Source organism: Balaenoptera ricei, chromosome X (genome assembly GCF_028023285.1).
Source record: "Balaenoptera ricei isolate mBalRic1 chromosome X, mBalRic1.hap2, whole genome shotgun sequence".
Taxonomy (NCBI): Eukaryota; Metazoa; Chordata; class Mammalia; order Artiodactyla; family Balaenopteridae; genus Balaenoptera; species Balaenoptera ricei.
In genome coordinates this window covers 35,673,926-35,693,721 of record NC_082660.1, presented here as the reverse complement: position 1 = coordinate 35,693,721, position 19,796 = coordinate 35,673,926, and the positions used below count along the sequence as shown (strand labels likewise).

Sequence of the window (19,796 nt, the reverse complement as noted above, 5' to 3'; positions counted from 1 at the left end):
TACCTTCATCACCAAAGAGTTTCATTTTGAGTTTAACCTCACATGTACATGTGTGTAGCTTATTCAAATGAGGAGGAAGATAGACCTACCTATCCAGTTTGCCCTGTCTCCCCAGAATAGTCCATAGACGCAGAAACCATGGTTGTTAGGATTCCCAGTGGCAAGACTGTGTAGATTGGCTGCGGCAAACCCAATGGGATGAATCTTTCAAAGTTATTCAAGTTTTTAATTTGAAGGGACATGGCTAAATTTGAGCCTCAGTTCTATAAATTCTGCATGCTCTTAACTCCAGTCTTAAGCAGTTTATTAAAATGATAGAAAATGGCCTCCTTCTCAGAAAGTCATTTAGTAATTGACCATTTTGAATGTTCAAAGCACACTCCCCCAGTCTTCACTGCCAAGTCACAGAGCCTGATGTATATGGATTACATAATGATTTTTCTATTTTCTGTGCTCCAGCATTCCCTATTCATCCACTGTGTTAAATATGGCACCAGAAAAGCAAAGGTTTGAGAACAGAAGTATCTGTAATCTGTTTTTAGCAATGCCCTGTCTTCCTTGGATATCTAGTTGTACACATATGCTATAATTCTTTGCCAAGATATTATTTGAAAACAAAACACCAGTACCACAATTTAAATGCTTCCGTTTAGAGCTAGTTAGGAATTATTGATTTTGCTCTTGTGTGAGGCAAAGAAATAAGCCAACCTGGAGAGTGAGGTAATCAGCCAGGATCTGGATAGGATGGTACAAATCTGACAGCCCATTGATGATTGGGATGGATGCTTCTTTAGCCAGGATGTCCAGATCTGATTGTTTATACACTCGCGCCAACACTGCATCTGTCATGCTAGACAACACACTGTGACAAACCAAGAAAAAATCATCTAAGTTGATTATGCTTAATAATTCCTTCTGAATATAGGGTCTTAGACAGTAATAAGAAATGCTAATACATTAGAATTTTTACTGTTAAAACTACCTATCAACATGACGGATTTAGAAGCTAATAATAAACATGTAATCATTCCAGAAGCCAGATGTTGTTCCACTGATGTCTTAGCCAATGACCGTTGATTTTACTATTTTTTACGGAGATAAGAAACCAATTTGTGAGCCTAGCAGTTGTGATAATGAATTATAATTGATATGTGGCAGTTGGTAAAGTTAAAAGAGACAAGACCAAAAACAAGATATACAGAGAAAAATTAATGAACTGGATTGTGGCATTTTGTGAGGGGGACATCATCCCACAAATATACACTTTCACTATAAAATTGAAGGTAGCAGTGTGGCAGCCAAAGAGGTGCACACAAAGATTGTTTTGCAAGAGAGAACCTTCTGGAAGGAGTGCTATTAGCTGACAGCCCCCAGCTGCTGTACCTTTGGAGTCTACTGCAGCATTCCTACTGAGGCCACACCCTCCCCAGGCTGTTCCCACCAAGGACGGAGCACGGGAGGGCCCCAGAGCTGGGCCATTCTGCCTGACACGGGACGTCTCTGATGGGCAGCAAAGATGGATATAACTATTCTCATTTTATAGCTGAAGGACCTGAGACACAAAGAAGTTTAGTAACTTGCCCCAGATCACACAGCTAAGTAAGTTGGAGGAGCTCATATTCAAACCAAAGTCAGTTTAAACTCAAAAGACCACGTTCTTATCATTACAACACATTGCCTCAAATTTGCAGATGATAAAAACCTGGAATGAGAAACTGGGATCCAGATTTTAAGCTCTCTCTATGTGTCAGAGTGATGGTGGTCCCTCAGCTAAAGCTTCAGCCTTACAAAAATAACAGGGATGGCCTTTTGTTTAAAATCTTGGTTTCTTCTTATTTAAAGGGAAACCCCACAGCAGAGGCTTCTAACCATTTTAGTTTTAAGGAACTCTTTTTAATGGCAAAAAAAAAAAATTGGAAAGCCTCCCATAATAGTAGTTATATTAAATATATAAAGTCATTATTATAAGGTATCCAGTTAGCCTTTGTAATTTGGGTTCTATAACTTACTAGCTGTGTGACCTTGGACATGTTATTTAATTTCTCTATGACTTAGTTGCTTCATCTGTAAAACCATAATAACAATATCTATCCCATTGCGTTATTGTGAGGATTCATGAGATAACCTATATAAGATGCATAGTATGATGCCTTGTTCATAGTAAAAGATCAAAAAGTAATAGATGATATTACCATGTCAAAAGAAAATGTATAAAAACTAGAGCTAGTATTTAGTAAGGATTTCATAGATTTGTATTTTAATCATCATATATTTGGAAAATTAGTCCTTCTTATATGTCTGAGGCATATTATTTACTCAGTCTGTAGAAAACTGTTGCTCTTTATAAAATTCAACGACCACTAAAAAAATTCCTTGCTCCCAGGGATTAGAGAATCAAAGATTGAAAACCATATTCCTGTAACAATATTTTCTAGACTCAGGTTTTTTTCAAATTTTCACAGATTTCTCATACCCATAGTTTCCAGATTTTCAGATTTCATGGATCAGCAAAATTTCTAAAAACATATGGAGATCAACATATGATTCCCAGCTTTTTGTTTAGAAGATTAAGAGCATGAGAAACAAGCAAATAAACACATATAGTATGTTAATATCTTCATTTAGTAAGAGAGGACATTTTAACAACAAAAAAGGTGTGAATGACCTAATCTCAAAAATGATCCTTGAACTAATTTAGCTTTATGAAATTCACTATATTGTCTTTATTTTTCTTATTTTACAACTTCCGATGAAAACTTCCCATGGCAGGGCATCAGTGGAGGGGTCAAGATTTGGAAACCAGTGCTCTGAACTGTCTAAGCACATTGTACATTGTAGTTTGAAAGAGGTGAATAAAAGAGCCGCTTTAGAGTTTCTCTTGTAAAACAGGTGACGTTTGATGGTTGACTAAGACCAGGGTTTTCAATTTTTGCTGCATATGAAAGTCACCTGGAGAACTTTTAAAACTCTTGAGGCCCAGGCCATAATCTCTATCAATTTCATCAGAAAAATAGAATCTCTAGGGGTGCGACCTAGAGCTCAGCATTTTAAAAAACTTTCCAGGAAATTCCAATGTGCAGCCAAGGTTGAGAACCAAAGCTAGAACCTCACTCCTCAAATCAACAGCATCAGCATCACCTGGGAGCTTATTAGAACTGCAGAATCACAGGCCCCACCCAGATTTACTGAATCAGAATCTGTATTTTGACAAGGTTTCCAGGTGATTTATTTGCATATTGAAGTTTGAGACTCCTAATAAAGTGAAAATTGACGCCACCATATTTTTGAAAGTATCATCCATTCTTCAAAACCTAACCAGCCCCACTCCCCTCCTCCGCAAAAATCAAGAGATCAAGAGATGGCAGCCCACAAAGACAGAGGACTTTGTCCACAGTCTCATTGGCAAGGAGTGCTTTCTAGTTCAGTTGAAAGAAAACGGCATCTCAAATCCTGAAAAATGAATAATTTACTCCCTTCCATTAAGGCCCGCATCTTTACAGTAACCAGCTAGCCTGACCTATCTGATGTCCTAAGGCAATGGGTCCCAAACTTGGGTGTATATCAGAACTAAGTGAATAACTAATAAACAACAGAGGTCCAAGCTCCTGAAATAGGGTAGACTGGGTCTTTGTACTTTTACCAAGTTTCCCAAATAACTCAGATAACCTTCCAAAATTTGAGAACCACTGTCCTTGGACATAGGCTATTATGTTAAAAGAATTTTAGATCTTCTCCCCTTTTTTCAAAATCACAATACAGATTCCCTTCACCGTACAGATATACTGATGTTTCATACTACAGAATGCAGGCTTTTAACTCCACCTTGAGGAAGTTATGTAGATGACGGTAGATATCCCAATAAGATCTATAATTATAATCAATTTCCTATTTCAGAAGAATTGGTTAATTTTATGATACCTAAAATCCTATGAGAGAGAGAGAGGTAGAGGGGTGTTTGACCCCAAAGGATTTCTTTAAATATGCATCACTTCCTACAGTGTGTAGAGATAGAATAAAAAAAAATTCTGGATTAAGCATTACAGTTGACTTTCTGGAATCTCCCAGTCAGAAAAACAGATCTGACTTCAGTTGTAGCCTCTCAAATAATTTTAGGGAGCTAGGACCATGGGCTGCCAACCTCTTAGGGTTTTTATGAACTTTACGATGTGTTGTTAAGTTTTGCTATGTGTGTCACAGATAAATGTTATCTTAACCTCATAGATGAGAAAACCAAGGCTTTTGAAAGCCTTGAAGTAATTAGAGCAAGGTTAGGAAAGAATAAAGAAGGATGAGGCTGAAAGAGGGAGACACTAGGAGAGCAACTGGGGAAGTCAATGCCCGATACACTTGAGTTTTTCAAGAATATTGAAAAAGGGCAGTTGTCGTCATTCCCCCCCTTGAACAATCCCAAGAGCTCTGGAACAAAGCAGCCAAAATCAAGCATGCATTTACTTGCCCTGTTCATAATGTGGAGTTGGTATCCCTGGAACCTCTATGGTATAATCTCATGGAATAGTGACTGGTCTGCTTTACTGAGGTTGCCCAACACCTCCTAGAACAGAGGTTCTTGACCTTGGCTGCACATTAGTATCACCTATGAAGCTGTAAAAACCCTGTTGCCATATTCTGCCCTTTGGAAGTTTAAATTAGAAGCTATGGTGGGGGAGTCACATCAATATTTTTTTATAATTGCTTTACATACTTTATAAGATTTAATCATCACAGTAATTTTAAAGGTTAAGTATACATACTTTTTTTTTACATATACATGTATCTATTCTTTTTCAAATTCTTTTCCCATTTAGGTTGTTACATAATATTGAGCAGAGTTCCCTGTGCTATACCCAGTAGGTCCTTGTTGGTTATCCATTTTAAATATAGCAGTGTGTACATGTCAATCCCAGACTCCCTAACTATCCCTCCCCACCACCCTTCCCTGCTGGTAACCGTAAGTTCATTCTCTAAGTCCGTGAGTCTGTTTCTGTTTTGTAAATAAGTTCATTTGTAACATTTTTTTTAGATTCTGCATATAAGTGATAGCATACGATATTTCTCTTTCTCTGTCTGACTTACTTCACTCAGTATGATAATCTCTAGGTCCATCCATGTTGCTGCAAATGGCATTAGTTCATTCTTGTTAATGGCTTAGTAATATTCCGTTGTATATATGTACCACATCTTCTTTATCCATTCATCTATCGATGGACACTTAGGTTGCTTACATGTCCTGGCTATTGCAAACAGTGCTGCAATGAACATTGGGGTGCATGTATCCTTTCAGACCATGTTCTTCTCTGGATATATGCCCTGGAGTGGGGTTGCAGGATCATATGGTAGCTCTTTTTAGTTTTTAAGGAGCCTCCATACTGTTCTCCACAGTGGCTGTACCAATTTACATTTCCACCAACAGTGTAGGAGGGTTCCCTTCTCTCCACATCCTCTCCAGCATTTATTGTTTGTGGATTTTTTTATGATAGCCATTCTGACTGGTGTGAGGTGATATCTCTTCGTAGTTTTGATTTGCATTTCTCTAATAATTAGTGATCACATCAATATTTTTAAACCTCCCCATGTTATTCCAGTCTGAAGACAAGTCTGAGAACTATTATCCTAGAAAATAGAGTGAGGAGGTGGGAGGAGAGTGGGATACTCTGCTGCTGGGTGGAACAATAGATCAGTGTAGAGGAGGAAAGTCTTAGTAGTTGCTGCAATCTCATACTATAGGCAAAGTGAGGGATAACAACACGATATGTTGTACTGGAAAGAACAAGATTTCATACACTTATAAAAGAGGTACAGTTGACCCGTGAACAATGTGGATTTGAACTGCACAGGTCCACCTAAACGTGGATATATTTCAATAGTAAATACTACAGGACTACATGCTCCATGGTTGGTTGAATCCATGGATGCTGAGGAACTGCAGATACGGAGGGTGGATTGTAAGTTATATGTGGCTTAACCCCTGTGTTGTTCAAGGGTCAACTGTATTTTCCTTTCAGCTCAGTCACTACCAAGAGCAGTCCTGTGGCAGCAGCAGTAGCTATAATCTTCTCTTCCCTCAACACTTGTAAGCATCCCTAGTGCCCAAATTTTGGTCTTAATATTGTTCTATACCTAAAAAAGGAACCAGAAACTATTAGAGGATAGTTAATTCCATGTCCTTGGGCAGGATAAAATCAGTATAGGTCTGTAACACCCTGTTGTTGCTAGGAAGCAAAAATGATTTTAAAAATAGTAGGGGCAGTGCTAAAAGGAAAAAGAACTAGCTTAACCATTTGTCAGGTTGTGATCATTTATAGTAAAAATTATTAAGTAAAACATGTGCTTATAAAAGGCCATGATGCTCATAAGAAAAGAGTTAATATAAAGAAAATGTACAAAAATATAATTGTAATATCTAAGAAGGATGAATATTACCATGTACATTTAAATTTATTTACTTAAGTAGGAAAGTGCTTATATATAACTGTATAGATACAGATAGATATTTCGTGGGTTTTTGTTAAGTATATTTCTGTTCATAAAGTATAGATATGTGCCATTTTTAATGTGTGTAAGCCACAAATAATTAACACAACTTAGATACCAAATAGACCTAGAAATAGTAGAAACTATAACATGAATGGACAGGCCCCATCAGCATTTGTGGTCTTATGTAAAGTGAAGTAGAAGAGGAATCCTGCAGCTAACTAGCACCCGTTGCCACACACAATTTCCAATTAGAAAGATGATACAACCATTTATTCTAAAACAATAAGTTAACTGTCCTGAAGAAGAAATCTAAATTTTCAAACTCACGTTCCTGTCGCTCTAGTAGTGAAACCTCTTGGTGACCCAACTTATTATAAAACAATGCCAATCAGAAAGGCATATATTTCAAAATATGGAAACCAGGCCAGGTTAATATATCATAAAAATATTACAATGGGTCATGTACTGCCAGAGATTGAAAACAAATAAAAATTGAAGGATACCCCATCTTTTAACTTCTTTAATCAAAATCCATATGAAAAACAGAAACAAGGATCCTATGGTAGACAGAATAATGCCCCTCCCCCAAGGATGTTCCTGTCCTAATATCCAAAACCTGTGTATATGTTACCTTATGTGGCAAAGGAAATTTTGCAGATGTGATTAAATTAAGGATCTTGAGATGGGGAGATTATCCTGAGCTGGGTCCAATCTAAGAGAGAGGATCCTTATAAGAGAGCCGCAGGAGGGGGGATTCCCTGGTGGTCTAGTGGTTAGGGCTCCGTGCTTCCACTGAAGGGGGCACGGGTTCAATCCTTGGTCAGGGAACTAAGATCTCACAAGCCGTGCAGTGCAGCCAAAAAAAAAAAAAAGAGAGAGCGAGCGAGCGAGGCAGGTCAGAAGTGAGAGAAGATGCTGGCTATGTTGCTGGCTTTGAAGATGGAGGAAGGGAACCATGTGCCAAAGGATGTAGGCAGCCTCTGGAGGCTGGAAAGGCCAAGGAGTTGGATTCTTCCCCAGAGCCTCCAGAAGGGGCACAGCTCTATGGGCTCATTTTAGACCTCTGACTTGCAGAAGTGTAAGATAATAAATTTGTGTTGTTTTAAGTCACTAAATTTATGGTAATTTGTTAAAGCAGCAATAGGAAACCAATATCAGATCCCATGATTAAAAGTGAAAACTAGGTTATAAAAATATATTCAAGCTAGAGGATGGCAGCTTGAATTTAATTCATCTTGAACTTAGCAAGCAGTTCCCAAACCCAACCAAAATTAAGTGGTCAGCAATCCACTAAACCTACATTCCTAGCCTCTTGAGATGATTTTTCTTCTTTCCAGTCTGGTAAAATTATACACACACATATTTAAATTCCAGGACCATGTAAGGATAAGAATAAAAGTAGGGGTAAGAATGTAAACAAAATTAAATCTATGATATTAATAGCATTGTGCTCAGTTTTATTGTTAAAATATTAATCAGCTCTCTAATCAGTGTGGTGTTTTATGTATATATTTTCCTTTTTAAAATATTTAGAGCATTCAAGAAAATCTGAAATGCTAGGCTTGTGATTAAGTTAAGTGTTTTAAAGCATTTGATTAAATTGCAATCAATGTTTAAATGGTTGACGAGACTTGTTTTGTTCATTTAATATGTATTTGATTTAGTGGTTGTATAAGTAGTGTGTGAATGTTTAAAGCAATCGTTCTGAAACTTAAACACGCATCAGAATCACCAGGAGGGCTTATTAGAACACAGCCAGTTGTGTTTCTGATTCAGTAGGTCTGGGTTGGGGCCCAGAAGAATTTGCATTTCTAACAAGCTGTCGGTACTGCTTATGCTGCTGATTTGGGGACCACACTTTGAGAACCACTGAGGAATGTTTGCTCTTTTTTTTTTTTATGTTTGCTCTTTTATGTTTATAGAAATACTAAATTCAGAAGATTAAGATATTGGACTGTAAACAAAGTACAACGAGTAGGGAGTATTTCTATAGCACAAAATGCCTCTTGGACATTAAAGCATCTATGAGCAAAGGGGAGTATGACAAAGCTTGATAGAAAATGTCACTTCAGTCGTTCAGCCACAGAAGCTGCAGGTGAAATGAATCGATATGGGGGAAGGAACAACTCCTAAGCTGTTTTCACATTGGAATCACTTGGGGAAGCAAAGATATTAAAGACCTTTAAATAGACAATATTATTTTGTCAATAATGTTGCTTTCTGCTTTATGTTTATAAGTCATAGAGAAATCACCATTCTTATTTTTCTTCTTCCAGTCTACTAAAGATCTTAAAAAACAACGACTTTTCACTAGAAACAATGACAGACCTGTAACTCGGGCTGGACTTACAGGCCCATTAACAGTAATCTGGGCTTTCTGTAGCTCTCCAGCAATTTGACATCCCAGCTTTAAACATTGTAAGAGCTGTGTTATATGTGTTACAAATGAAAGGTTGACAAGTTAAAAATACTTTCTGGCTCTGTAATGACTTTTCATTTTGGTCTCTTTTCATTTCCATTGAATATATAAGAGTGCTGTTTGCCATCCGGTGGATTCCTGCAGCTTTGCAGACAATCTTAGGCATCTGTCAACAATGGTAGCAAAACAGCTTTTGCAAAATCCAAAGTATCCAAATTTAAAGTTTCTCACACATATCAATTTGCTCTGGATGTTTAATTACCAATATGAGGGTTTAAAAAAAATAGTTAACAAGTTAAAATATTTATTCAACTTGATTTTGCCTAAGTGTTTAAAATGTCATCTATTTTTCCCCCATCATCTCTTTTCCTACTCTTTAGAAAAAGGAGAAGCATGACATAGGACTTTAAATGGAAAGACAGTTCAAGAGATAAAATGTTAACACTGATTATTTCTGGATGATGGCAGTATTGGTGGTTCCAGCTATTTTTTAAATCTCTGTAGTATTTTCTACCAAAAGGAATATGACTGTAATAACCAGAAAAAAAACATATCATTCAAAAAAGGAAATTTCTCCCAAACATGATTTGGAAAGTAATTGAAAATGAAATAGGGCTTCTTAGAGTAATGGCTAATCCTTGGCCTTAATGAAGAAATGTGCAAGATGAGCCTGGAACATCTTGCCATATCAAAAGGCAATGGAGTTATAAAGACGAATAGAGTTATGTCAAAATGACCCAGTAGCCAACTTGAAGACAGATCACATTGGCCAAATATGGGACAATTTGAGCACCAATAAGAGTAATAACTGCAATGAATTGAAACCTTCAAATATATTAAAATGCATGAGTTTATGAAGATACTAAAAAACAGAGGGACATTGAGAAGGGTCATAGCAAGATCAATTTTCACTCAATTTAAAAGAGAACTTTCAATCAGTTTCTATGAACTCTGGTCAGAAAAGTCAGACTGTATAAAAATGGAACAAGAACTGCAATGAACATACAATGGAATATTACTCAGGCATAAAAAGAAATGAAATTGAGTTATTTGTAGTGAGGTGAATGGACCTAGAGACTGTCATACAGAGTGAAGTAAGTCAGAAAGAGAAAAACAAGTACCATATGCTAACACATATATATGGAATCTAAAAAAAAAAAATGGTTCTTAAGAACCTAGGGGCAGGACAGGAATAAAAACACAGACGTTTTAGAGAATGGACTTGAGGACACGGGGAAGGGGAAGGGGAAGCTGGAACGAAGTGAGAGAGTGGCATGGACATATATACACTACCAAATGTAAAATGGATAGCTAGTGGGAAGCAGCCACATAGCACAGGGAGATCAGCTCAGTGCTTTGTGTCCACCTAGAGGGGTGGGAGGGAGACGCAAGAGGAAGGAGATATGGGGATATATGTTTATGTATAGCTGATTCACTTTGTTATACAGCAGAAACTAACATACCATTGTAAAGCAATTATACTCTAATAAAGATGTTAAAAAAAAATGGAACAAGATAGCTCTGTATATAAAGAGCGCCCTGATACTGGATATTTTCATGCAGGCTCAAGAATGATTTTGAAGGAATGGTGTGGAAGAGGCATGAAAAGGATGGTTGATCTAAATAGCTCATAAAGATCTTTCAAACCTCAAGTTTCTATTATTCTTTAATATTTTTTCCCTTTGGTATGAAATCACAACTTGTTTAGGAATTAACTAAAACACCCAGAAAGCCAAAAGAAAACAAAGCAAAACATAACAATAAATACCATAAACAAAGTCTCCCATGGCTCCAGGAAGGTCTGACGCAGAGTCTGTGGTTGGGTAAACAGATACTAAAAACAAAGAAACAAACAAAACCCAAAACCCCAAACCCCAATAGTGTGCTGGGCCAGATCTTAAGAGCAAACATGGATATTGATGAGATGGGCAATCACAAAACAATCCTGATAATCTTAGAAAGAGTTGAGTAGTTCCTAAAATATTGGAACATGGTAGATGTGTTGCAAAAGCCAAAAGCAAACAGAAGTTGTATTCTCATAGGGTCCTCCCATTCATTCTTCCTTTTGTCCCCATCCTGCCTTGAATCACTGTGTGCCCCCTAAATTCCAGTTGGTTATCAATGACATCTCCAACCAGTTGAATAGCTAATTGGAAAACAGTGGGAGGAATTTCTGGTTGTGCACAACGACACCATTGAGAACCCTGTAATCATTTAAAAATGGGCATTTCCTATTTTTACTTTTTATGGAAGCAGGCCAAGGCCCTAGAGGAGACATAGACTTTATCCCCAACGTAAATTGGCCAAGGAATAAACTTGCTGACTGAGTCTCCCTCCGGGAGGGAGAATATTCCAGTGCTCTGATATCTCTACACAGGTTATAATTTTAGTTATATCAATATAAGAATGATGAGGAAACAAGATAATACCTTCAGCACACCTAAGTAGGCTCCTCTCAAATGGGCTAAGGTTGGAAGAAGCCCAGGGATGTTGAATGAAATTGCCACATGCAAGTTATTTAGGAAGGCAGAAGCCTTTTGACTTATATGTTAGTTCCTAGTTTTGAAGACCTCAGAGATAAATGGGTAGGGCATAATGGCATTCAGAATGACCTCCTCAAAACGTGCCATATGAATTTCAGTGTTGGGTCAGCATAAGCTGACTAGGAGATCACAAAGATGGCCAGAATTGAATCAGAGCTTGTCCTGAGATTGAGTTAGGCCATAACTTGATTCAACTAACATTACTTGAATTTCTTCTGTGGGCCTGTCCTTTAAAAGCACTGTCTGATTTATCCTCATATAAACTCATTGAGATACGTATTTGTATCTCCAATTTACAACTGAGAAACCTAAGTTTCAGAAGCAACTGGTCCAAACCACAGGGCCAATGTGGTATGAGCTGTGACTTGAATTGAAGCCCAACCCTGCTTCAAAGCCCCTACTCTTTACGCTGTGGCAAACTGCCTCTGAACTATGACTGTATCATATTTCATGTTGTGAACAACTGGCTTTTGTTACCATTTACCCAAGGACCTACAACTGCCATGCTGCTAGTTTCTTGGTGGCCTCTGTAAAGATTCTTGGAGATATCGTATTTCCTATTAGATACAAATTTATTAGTACCTAATCAGGTACGTATTTCCCATTAGGTGCCAATATTTTACAACATTTTACCAAGAAACCTAAGTAGGATTACCTTTTTTAGTCTTAATATCATTGGTATAAATATCTTAAGAACTGTATTCCAGCTTTTCAAAACATTCCTTTCAATATAACAATAGTTCACTCCTAGTCTTTTTTTTTTTTCCCACTGCTACTCTTAAGAACTGTGTTTCATCCAGAAATCCCTTTATAACTTCCATTATTTGAGCTATCAGAATGACAATGATTTGAAACCCTTCCATGTTGCTTCAGGGGCATGTGGATATGTGCTTGTGTAGTGGGTTGAATGGTGTCCCCCAAATTCTTATCTACTGGGAAACTCAGAATGAGGCCTTGTTTGGAAGTAGGGTCTTTGCAGATGTAATTAGTCAAGATGAGGTCATACTGGAGTAGGGTGGGCCCCTAATCCAATGACCGTTGTTCTTCTTAGAAGAGGAGAGGATACACAGAGATATACAGAGAAGGTAAAGGTGGAGGCAGAGATTGGAGTGATGCAGCTACAAACCAAGGAATGCCGAAGATTGCTGAGAGCCACCAGAAGCTAGGAAGGAGCAAGGAAGGATTCTTTCCTAGAGCCTTCAGGGAGAGCATGGCCTTGCTGACACATGGATTTGGGGCTTCTAGCCGCCAGAACTTTGAGAGAATAGATCTGTGTTGTTTTTAAGCTACCAAGTTTGTGGTAATATGTATGGCAGCCCTAGGAAACTAACACAGTGGTTTATGCTGATTTTCTTTTCTACTGGTTTTACACTGGCGGAAAACACTTCAGCGATCAGTCCCATAAGTAAGTTACATCTATAGGGGACGTAATTAGAGTAGAACAATGTTACATTATTTGGTTTTATATGGTGCCTTTCATGCACATGGTTCCTGAAGCTGTTTTACTAAGTACTGTATTAAAGTGAAAATGACTGTGAAGCTATTATGCACCTTTCAATAGTGGACTCAGAGCATTAGGCATGAACAGCTGTCATTATGGAAGAAACAGAAAGCCTTGAAACTGGAGTGAAAATGTCCCACTACTGTTGCTAAGTTTCATCCTTTTTTTTTTTCTTAATGGTAATACTTTTTTTTTTTACATCTTTATTGGAGTATAATTGCTTTACAATGGTGTGTTAGTTTCTGCTTTATAACAAAGTGAATCAGCTATACATATACATATATCCCCATATGTCCTCCCTCTTGCGTCTCCCTCCCACCCTCCCTATCCCACGCCGCTAGGTGGTCACAAAGCACCGAGCTGATCTCCCTGTGCTATGCGGCTGGTTCCCACTAGCTATCTATTTTACATTTGGTAGTGTATATATGTCCATGCCACTCTCTCACTTTGTCCCAGCTTACCGTTCCCCCTCCCCATGTCCTCAAGTCCATTCTCTAGTAGGTCTGCGTCTTTATTCCCGCCTTGCCCCTAGGTTCTTCATGACCATTTTTTTTTTTTTAGATTCCATATATATGTGTTAGCATACATCCGTTTTTAAACTTCCAAAGAATAAGTGATCTGAGTCATGCTAAACTGTCACTTCTGGTGTCACATCTAAAAAGACAAGCCCAGAGTGAGGAAAAAAATAGAATATCCAACTCTTAACCCCAGTAGAGCACCGGAGAATTGACAAAATCTGAAAACACCCTCAAATCTGAAGTAAATTTAACTGAATATATATGTATGTCTTTTGTGTCTTCTGATATGTTAGGGTGTGGAAAAGATTCGCCGAGAGAGACTTTTCTAAAGAGGGAAGCGAGCAATGGTTCATTTTCTCCAATGGGAGCCTGGCCCTACAGGGATCCACAGTGAACTGAGGAAACAATTCAAATCTTAGGGCTGTCTTCCCATGACTGTAGGATACACTCCCTTACTAGTTACATTATATCTAGCAAAATCCAGAAGAGAGATGATAGCCCAGTTGTGCAAAAAAAGAGCTAACATAGCAGTCCTGAGATGGCTATCTTCAAAAGGCCTGCTTACAAGGTTGGCCCTTAGCTGGCGCTTGGACTTTGGGAGGGTCTCCGCCACTCCTAGAAATAAGGATGGCTCACTACCTAAACTGTTTGTATAAACGCTACGGATTATGCTGAACACCCGCTTTCCTTCTGGGAGCCTAGAATTTGGCTTCACGCTAGGCAGAGGGTGCCTATGTGAGCAGCTCCCAGTAAAAATCTTATGCACTGAGTCTCTAATGGGCTTCCCTGGAAGACAACATTTCACACATGTTGCCACAACTGATTGCTGGAGGAATTAAGCATGTCCTGTGTGATCCCACAGGGAGAAGACCCTTGCAAGCTTGTGCCTGGTCTCCCCTGGACTTGGCCCCCTGTGCCTTTTCTCTTTGCTGGTTTTGCTTTGTATCCTTTTTTTATAATGAATCTTAGCCATGACCATATGCTGAGTCCTGTGAATCCTCCTAATGAATCATCATTGAACCGGGGGTGGTCTTGGGGGCCCTGACATACCAACTCCTCCACAATATCAGTTGACAGCTCCATCTCAGTGCTCCCCTTCACTCCCCACCAGTACCCTCAGATTACACGATACTCAACTGAGACTTAGCTAAGGAGAATTCCCCTACTATATTTTGAAGAGTGAACAGGTTTTATTATCGTAATCAAGTAAGAAAAGCGAATACCTTTTATTTTGAATGTGTATTTAGGTCTTTTACTCCTTGATCTGGTTTTTCCTTCCTTTGGTGGCCAAGACAGGACCAACTTGTAAGCGTACATTGTTTTTTTTTTTTTTTTTTTTGGCCGTGTTGGGTCTTCATTTCTGTGCGAGGGCTTTCTCTAGTTGCGGCAAGCGGGTGACACTCTTAATCGCGGTGCGCGGGCCTTTCACTGTCGCGGCCTCTCTTGTTGCGGAGCACAGGCTCCAGACGCTCAGGCTCAGTAGTTTTGGCTCACGGGCCTAGTTGCTCCGTGGCATGTGGGATCTTCCCAGACCAGGGCACGAACCCGTGTCCCCTGCATTGGCAGGCAGATTCTCAACCACTGCGCCACCAGGGAAGCCCACGTACATTTTTTTTTAATTTGCAAGTTTAAAGTATGTTTCTTTGCAGATGTAAAAACATTGCCGGCTGTCCTTCTGTTCCTGAGTGCATCAAGTTTGCTCTTGCCTTAAGCTTTTTTTTTTTTTATAAATTTATTTATTTTATTTTATTTATTTTTTATTTTTGGCTGCGTTGGGTCTTCGTTGCTGCGTGCGGGCTTTCTCTAGTTGCGGCGAGTGGGGGCTACTCTTCATTGTGGTGCATGGGCCTCTCACTGCAGTGGCTTCTCTTGTTGCGGAGCATGGGCTCTAGGTGCACAGGCTTCAGTAGTTGTGGCACATGGGCTCAGTAGTTGTGGCTCATGGGCTCTAGAGCGCAGGCTCAGTAGTTGTGGTGCACGGGCTTAGTTGCTCCGCGGCATGTGGGATCTTCCTGGACCAGGGCTTGAACCCGTGTCCCCTGCATTGGCAGGCAGATTCTTAACCACTGCGCCACTGGGGAAGCCCACCTTAAGCTTTTGTACCAGCAGCTCTTTTTGTCTGAGATGCTTTTCCCATAGCTTGGCATTCCTGGCTCTGTATTTTCAGTGAGCTCTCCACTTCACTGTCACCTCCTCAGAGAGGCCTTCCCTGACCACCCAATCTAAAGGCGCCCCCAACTCCACCCACAGATCACCCTGCTTTGACTTCATCATAACACTTATTTCAACCTCCTATTGTATTCCTGCTTTATTTTTTGTTTAGTCAAAGTCTCCTCCCTCTAGAATATAATTTCCACTTGAAAAAGTATTTTGTTTGATTTGATCACCGTTTTATTCTCAGTGCTAAAATCCTGGAAGAAAAACTAGGCATTCAGTAAATATTTTTGAATAAATGAATAATTAAGTCATTTGACTAAATAAGTGACATTTTGGAAACTGCATTTAACAGGTTTCAGGAGAATGGCCCAATTTGGTTTTTTTGTTTTTTTTCTGTTGCCACATTCAGTGTATTCCCCATCCAGTTCTTTTTTCACCAATGGGTAGTCGCTTTTTTTTAAAATTAATTAATTAATTTATTTATTTATTTTGGCAATGCCACGCGGCATGTGAGATCTTAGTTCCCCAACCAGGGATCGAACCCGTGCCCCCTGCATTGGAAGCACGGCATCTTAACCACTGGACCACCAGGGAAGCCTTGGGTAGTCACTTTTCTTTTTCCACCACGCCCCCAAAGCAGCGAGACAGGCAGACAGAGAAGCAACGCCGTCAATCAGTGTCAAGTGTGCACTTTTCTCTTGATTCAAAAGGGCCAGCACTATCATTTAAACATCATCCAATCTCTTTGCATCTTACAGAGTTTAAGGTCTACAAAAAGCAAGGAGGCAATTGCTATGGATTGTACCGTACATATCGGCAGAGTAGATGTCATTAAGATTCACTTCCTTGCTTCTCCTGTTCAATTACTTCTGTGCAAGGCAGTGGATTTCTCTTGTCTTCTTCAGTTTAGATTTACTGAATTTCTGAATCTCAGCCATATCTTGTTTGTCAGAGATTTTGGCATATTAAGCAGGAATGGGATGCACAAAAGAAAGTCATGTTTCCACAATAGCTACTCTAACCCCTTTTCTGACATCCCCATCTACCATTCCAGCCTCTTCTGATATTGTACTAACCTTATTTACCTTGTACCCTAACGATTTCCTCCTGTCCCTCCCTAACTGCACCTGTCCTCAAGGTTCAGCCTTCTGGAATTCTCACACAGTGAGACTCTGCAGCTCATTTTCTACCACTGAGTTTATACTTCTATTTCTCCAGCTATCAACTTTACCCAAATTCTACCCAAAATCTCCAGTGGCTCATGGACATTTGTACATGGAGGTTCAACGTTTAATGCAATATGTCCAATACCTAGTCTATCACCTTCTTCCCGAAGCAGAAACTCCTTTCATTTTCCTGCTTCTTCTAATATATACATATATTTTAAGAATAACAAATCTGAAACCATTTTGCCTGCACTATCAGTGTACCCTTCACATTCAGTCATCATGAAACCATATACATATCTTACTAGCTGTCCCTTCTTTACTAACACACTAGCATAGATTGACAGCACAACAGCCAGGATTACGACACAACCTCCCAATTCGGGGTCTCTCAAAGTGTGGTCCAGCCCCCCTTGCAGCAGAATCACTTGAGGAGCTTGTTAAAATATAGATTCCCAGACACCAACTGAACCCTAACCTGCAAAATTAGAATTCCTGAGTGTGGGGCGTAGAATTTTGCATTTTAACAGGTTCCTCAACATAATTCTCAATCTAGCTTTAGAACCCTTGGAATTCTCTCTCTACCTCCTATCTCTACCCACATCCAAATTACTGTGCATCTGTCTACACATAGTTTACACTGGGACACACCTCTGTTTAAGGACTATGACTTTAATACGTTTGCTTACATTTGAGAATATAAAGTGGACCTTCGACCTTGGAACTCCCTCATTTTATAGAAAAGGAAACTAAGATCCAGAGAAATTTTCACCCATGGAGGTCACAGAGTAGGTAAGTGGCAAAGCTTGGACTAGATCTCAAGTCTTTTGATTTCCAAGCCACGCAGAAAAGAGTTAACATAGCAGTCCTGTCCGCTGTCCTTTGAAAGGCCTGAGCGTAAGATTGGCCCTTGTATGGTGTCTGGGAGCTTCAGTTTGGGGAGGGTTTCCACCATTCCCAGGACTGATAAGAGTAACTCCCTGTGCCTAAAATGTTTTTTGTAAACAATATGGTTTAAAATGAACACCTGCTTTCCTTCTGGGAGTCTGGAATTTGGGTACACGTCAAACAGAGCATGCTATGTGACCATCCCCCAATAAAAAGCCTGGGTACTGAGTCTCTAAGGAGCATCCCTGATGGATAACATTTTACACATGTTGTCACAACTCCTTACTAAGGGAATTAAGTGCATCCTGAGTGACTCCACTGGGAGAGGACTCTTGGGAGCTTGTACCTGGTTTCCTTCAGATTTCTCCTCACGTGCCTTTTCCCTGTGTTGATTGTGCTTCGTATACTTTCACTGTAATGAATCATAGCCACGAGTCTGACTATATGCTGAGTCCTGTGAACCGTCCTAGTGAATCATCAAACATGGGGGTGATCTTGGGCACCTTGCAGCACACAAGCCAATGTTTTCCATAACTCATTTCACTGCCACTCTCATTGACTGTATAAAAGAGACGGTAGGGGTAAACCAAAACAGCATGGCCTTAAAAAAACAGCATGATTTAAATGCTGACTTAGCCACTAAGCTCCATTACTTCTCTGAGTCATGGTTTCATCATCTATAAAATAATTGGGCCAATAATACTTGCTTTGTAAGTTTTCTTTTTTTTTTGGCTGCGCTGCATGGCTTGTGGGATCTTAGTTCCCCTACCAGGGGTTGAGCCTGTGCCCCCTGCAGTGGAAGCACAGAATCTTAACCTCTGGACTGCCAGGGACGTCCCTTGTAAGGTTTTTACAAAGATTTAGTGATAATAGTACAAGAGGTCCATAGTATACACCCTTTAAGAAGGAGCTATGATTATTTTCCTTCGAGTCTTTTGGATAAGATGGAATGACCAGAAGGAATTCTATGGATCCAATTTTATGTATCCATGTAACAATGGAATTAATTATATGGACTAAAAAGTCCCAATCATATTGGGACTTGTGAGCAGATTATTTTTCCTAGGATCTGTGTAGAGCTCCTCTAACTAAGGACTTGCAGTGCGAATTGTGTGGAGAGCAAGCATGGAAAAGAATATGTTTTTACTCATCCTCGGCTTTCAACCCGTGCTTGGCTATTCGTCTCTTGCTTTTGGGGTCCTGCCTACTCCACGGATTTCTGGGCCCTGACCTCTTTCTGGCTGCCAGTGCGCACTCCTTAGCTCTTTGTTGGATGTTCATCTGTTCCTCCAGCTGTACCTTCTTCCAACCACGAGTTCACACATGACTCATTCACCATCATTCACTTAGTCCTATATAGAGGATCCCCACTGAAACTTCCTTCCTGGCTGTGGCCCTGGCTTCAACCCCTAACCAGCTTGTAATATTTGCTCTTGAATAAAGTATATTTCACTTTTGTGGAAACAGTTATTAGGCAAATATAATTCCAGCCAGTGGCAGCATATTTGGAAGAAAAACTCATTTATGTTTATTTATTCTTTTTGTCCCTTGCATCCAGAAGATGAACACAACACTTCTTAATACTAACATTGTCCCATCTGAAATAACGTAACTAAAAGGTTTAAAGATGAGTTATTTCAAATCTCTTCAGCAATTCAAATGAGGTGGATTCTTTAGTATATACTAGGGTACCTGCCATAAAAAGCAGCCAGTGTCTGCAAGGAGTTGCTTTATGGCACATCGTTTTCAGAAAATAATCATTAGTCTTAGATAGCAAAGGCGAAATATTTAAACAGACATTTGCTCTATATTTCTCAATCAGACATGATACAATAGTGAGGGCACTGCATGGGGAGTCAGGGGGCCTATGTTTCAGTCTCTAACTATAGTTTAGTGGTTAAGAGCCTTTTCCCACCTCCACTTTCATCTAGGTAGGGCTGAGCTAATAGTACTTGCCGATAGAATGTGAGTGGAAGTGATTGTGCCACTTCCCTGCTAATGTGGCTTTAAAGCAAGCATCCTGTCTCCATGCTCTCTTCCCCTAGCTCCTGGCTGGATGCTGACACCCAGGATAACCTTGGAGGCCACATGTTGAAGATGGTAGAGCCATTCTCATCCAGAGTTCCTGAA

At 39.5% G+C, this 19,796-nt stretch overlaps 1 protein-coding gene and 1 pseudogene across 1 annotated transcript in view; both read right to left on the bottom strand.

Moving 5' to 3' along the window:
• OTC (ornithine transcarbamylase) overlaps positions 1-19,796 on the bottom strand; it is a 55,938-nt gene that overhangs the window by 15,595 nt on the left and 20,547 nt on the right. The window contains exon 5 of the mRNA XM_059910834.1: positions 709-862. Within this exon, the coding sequence (XP_059766817.1) occupies positions 709-862 (154 nt within the window). The remainder of the gene's footprint in view (positions 1-708; positions 863-19,796) is intronic.
• On the bottom strand, positions 16,444-16,562 carry LOC132357414 (thymosin beta-4-like; annotated as a pseudogene).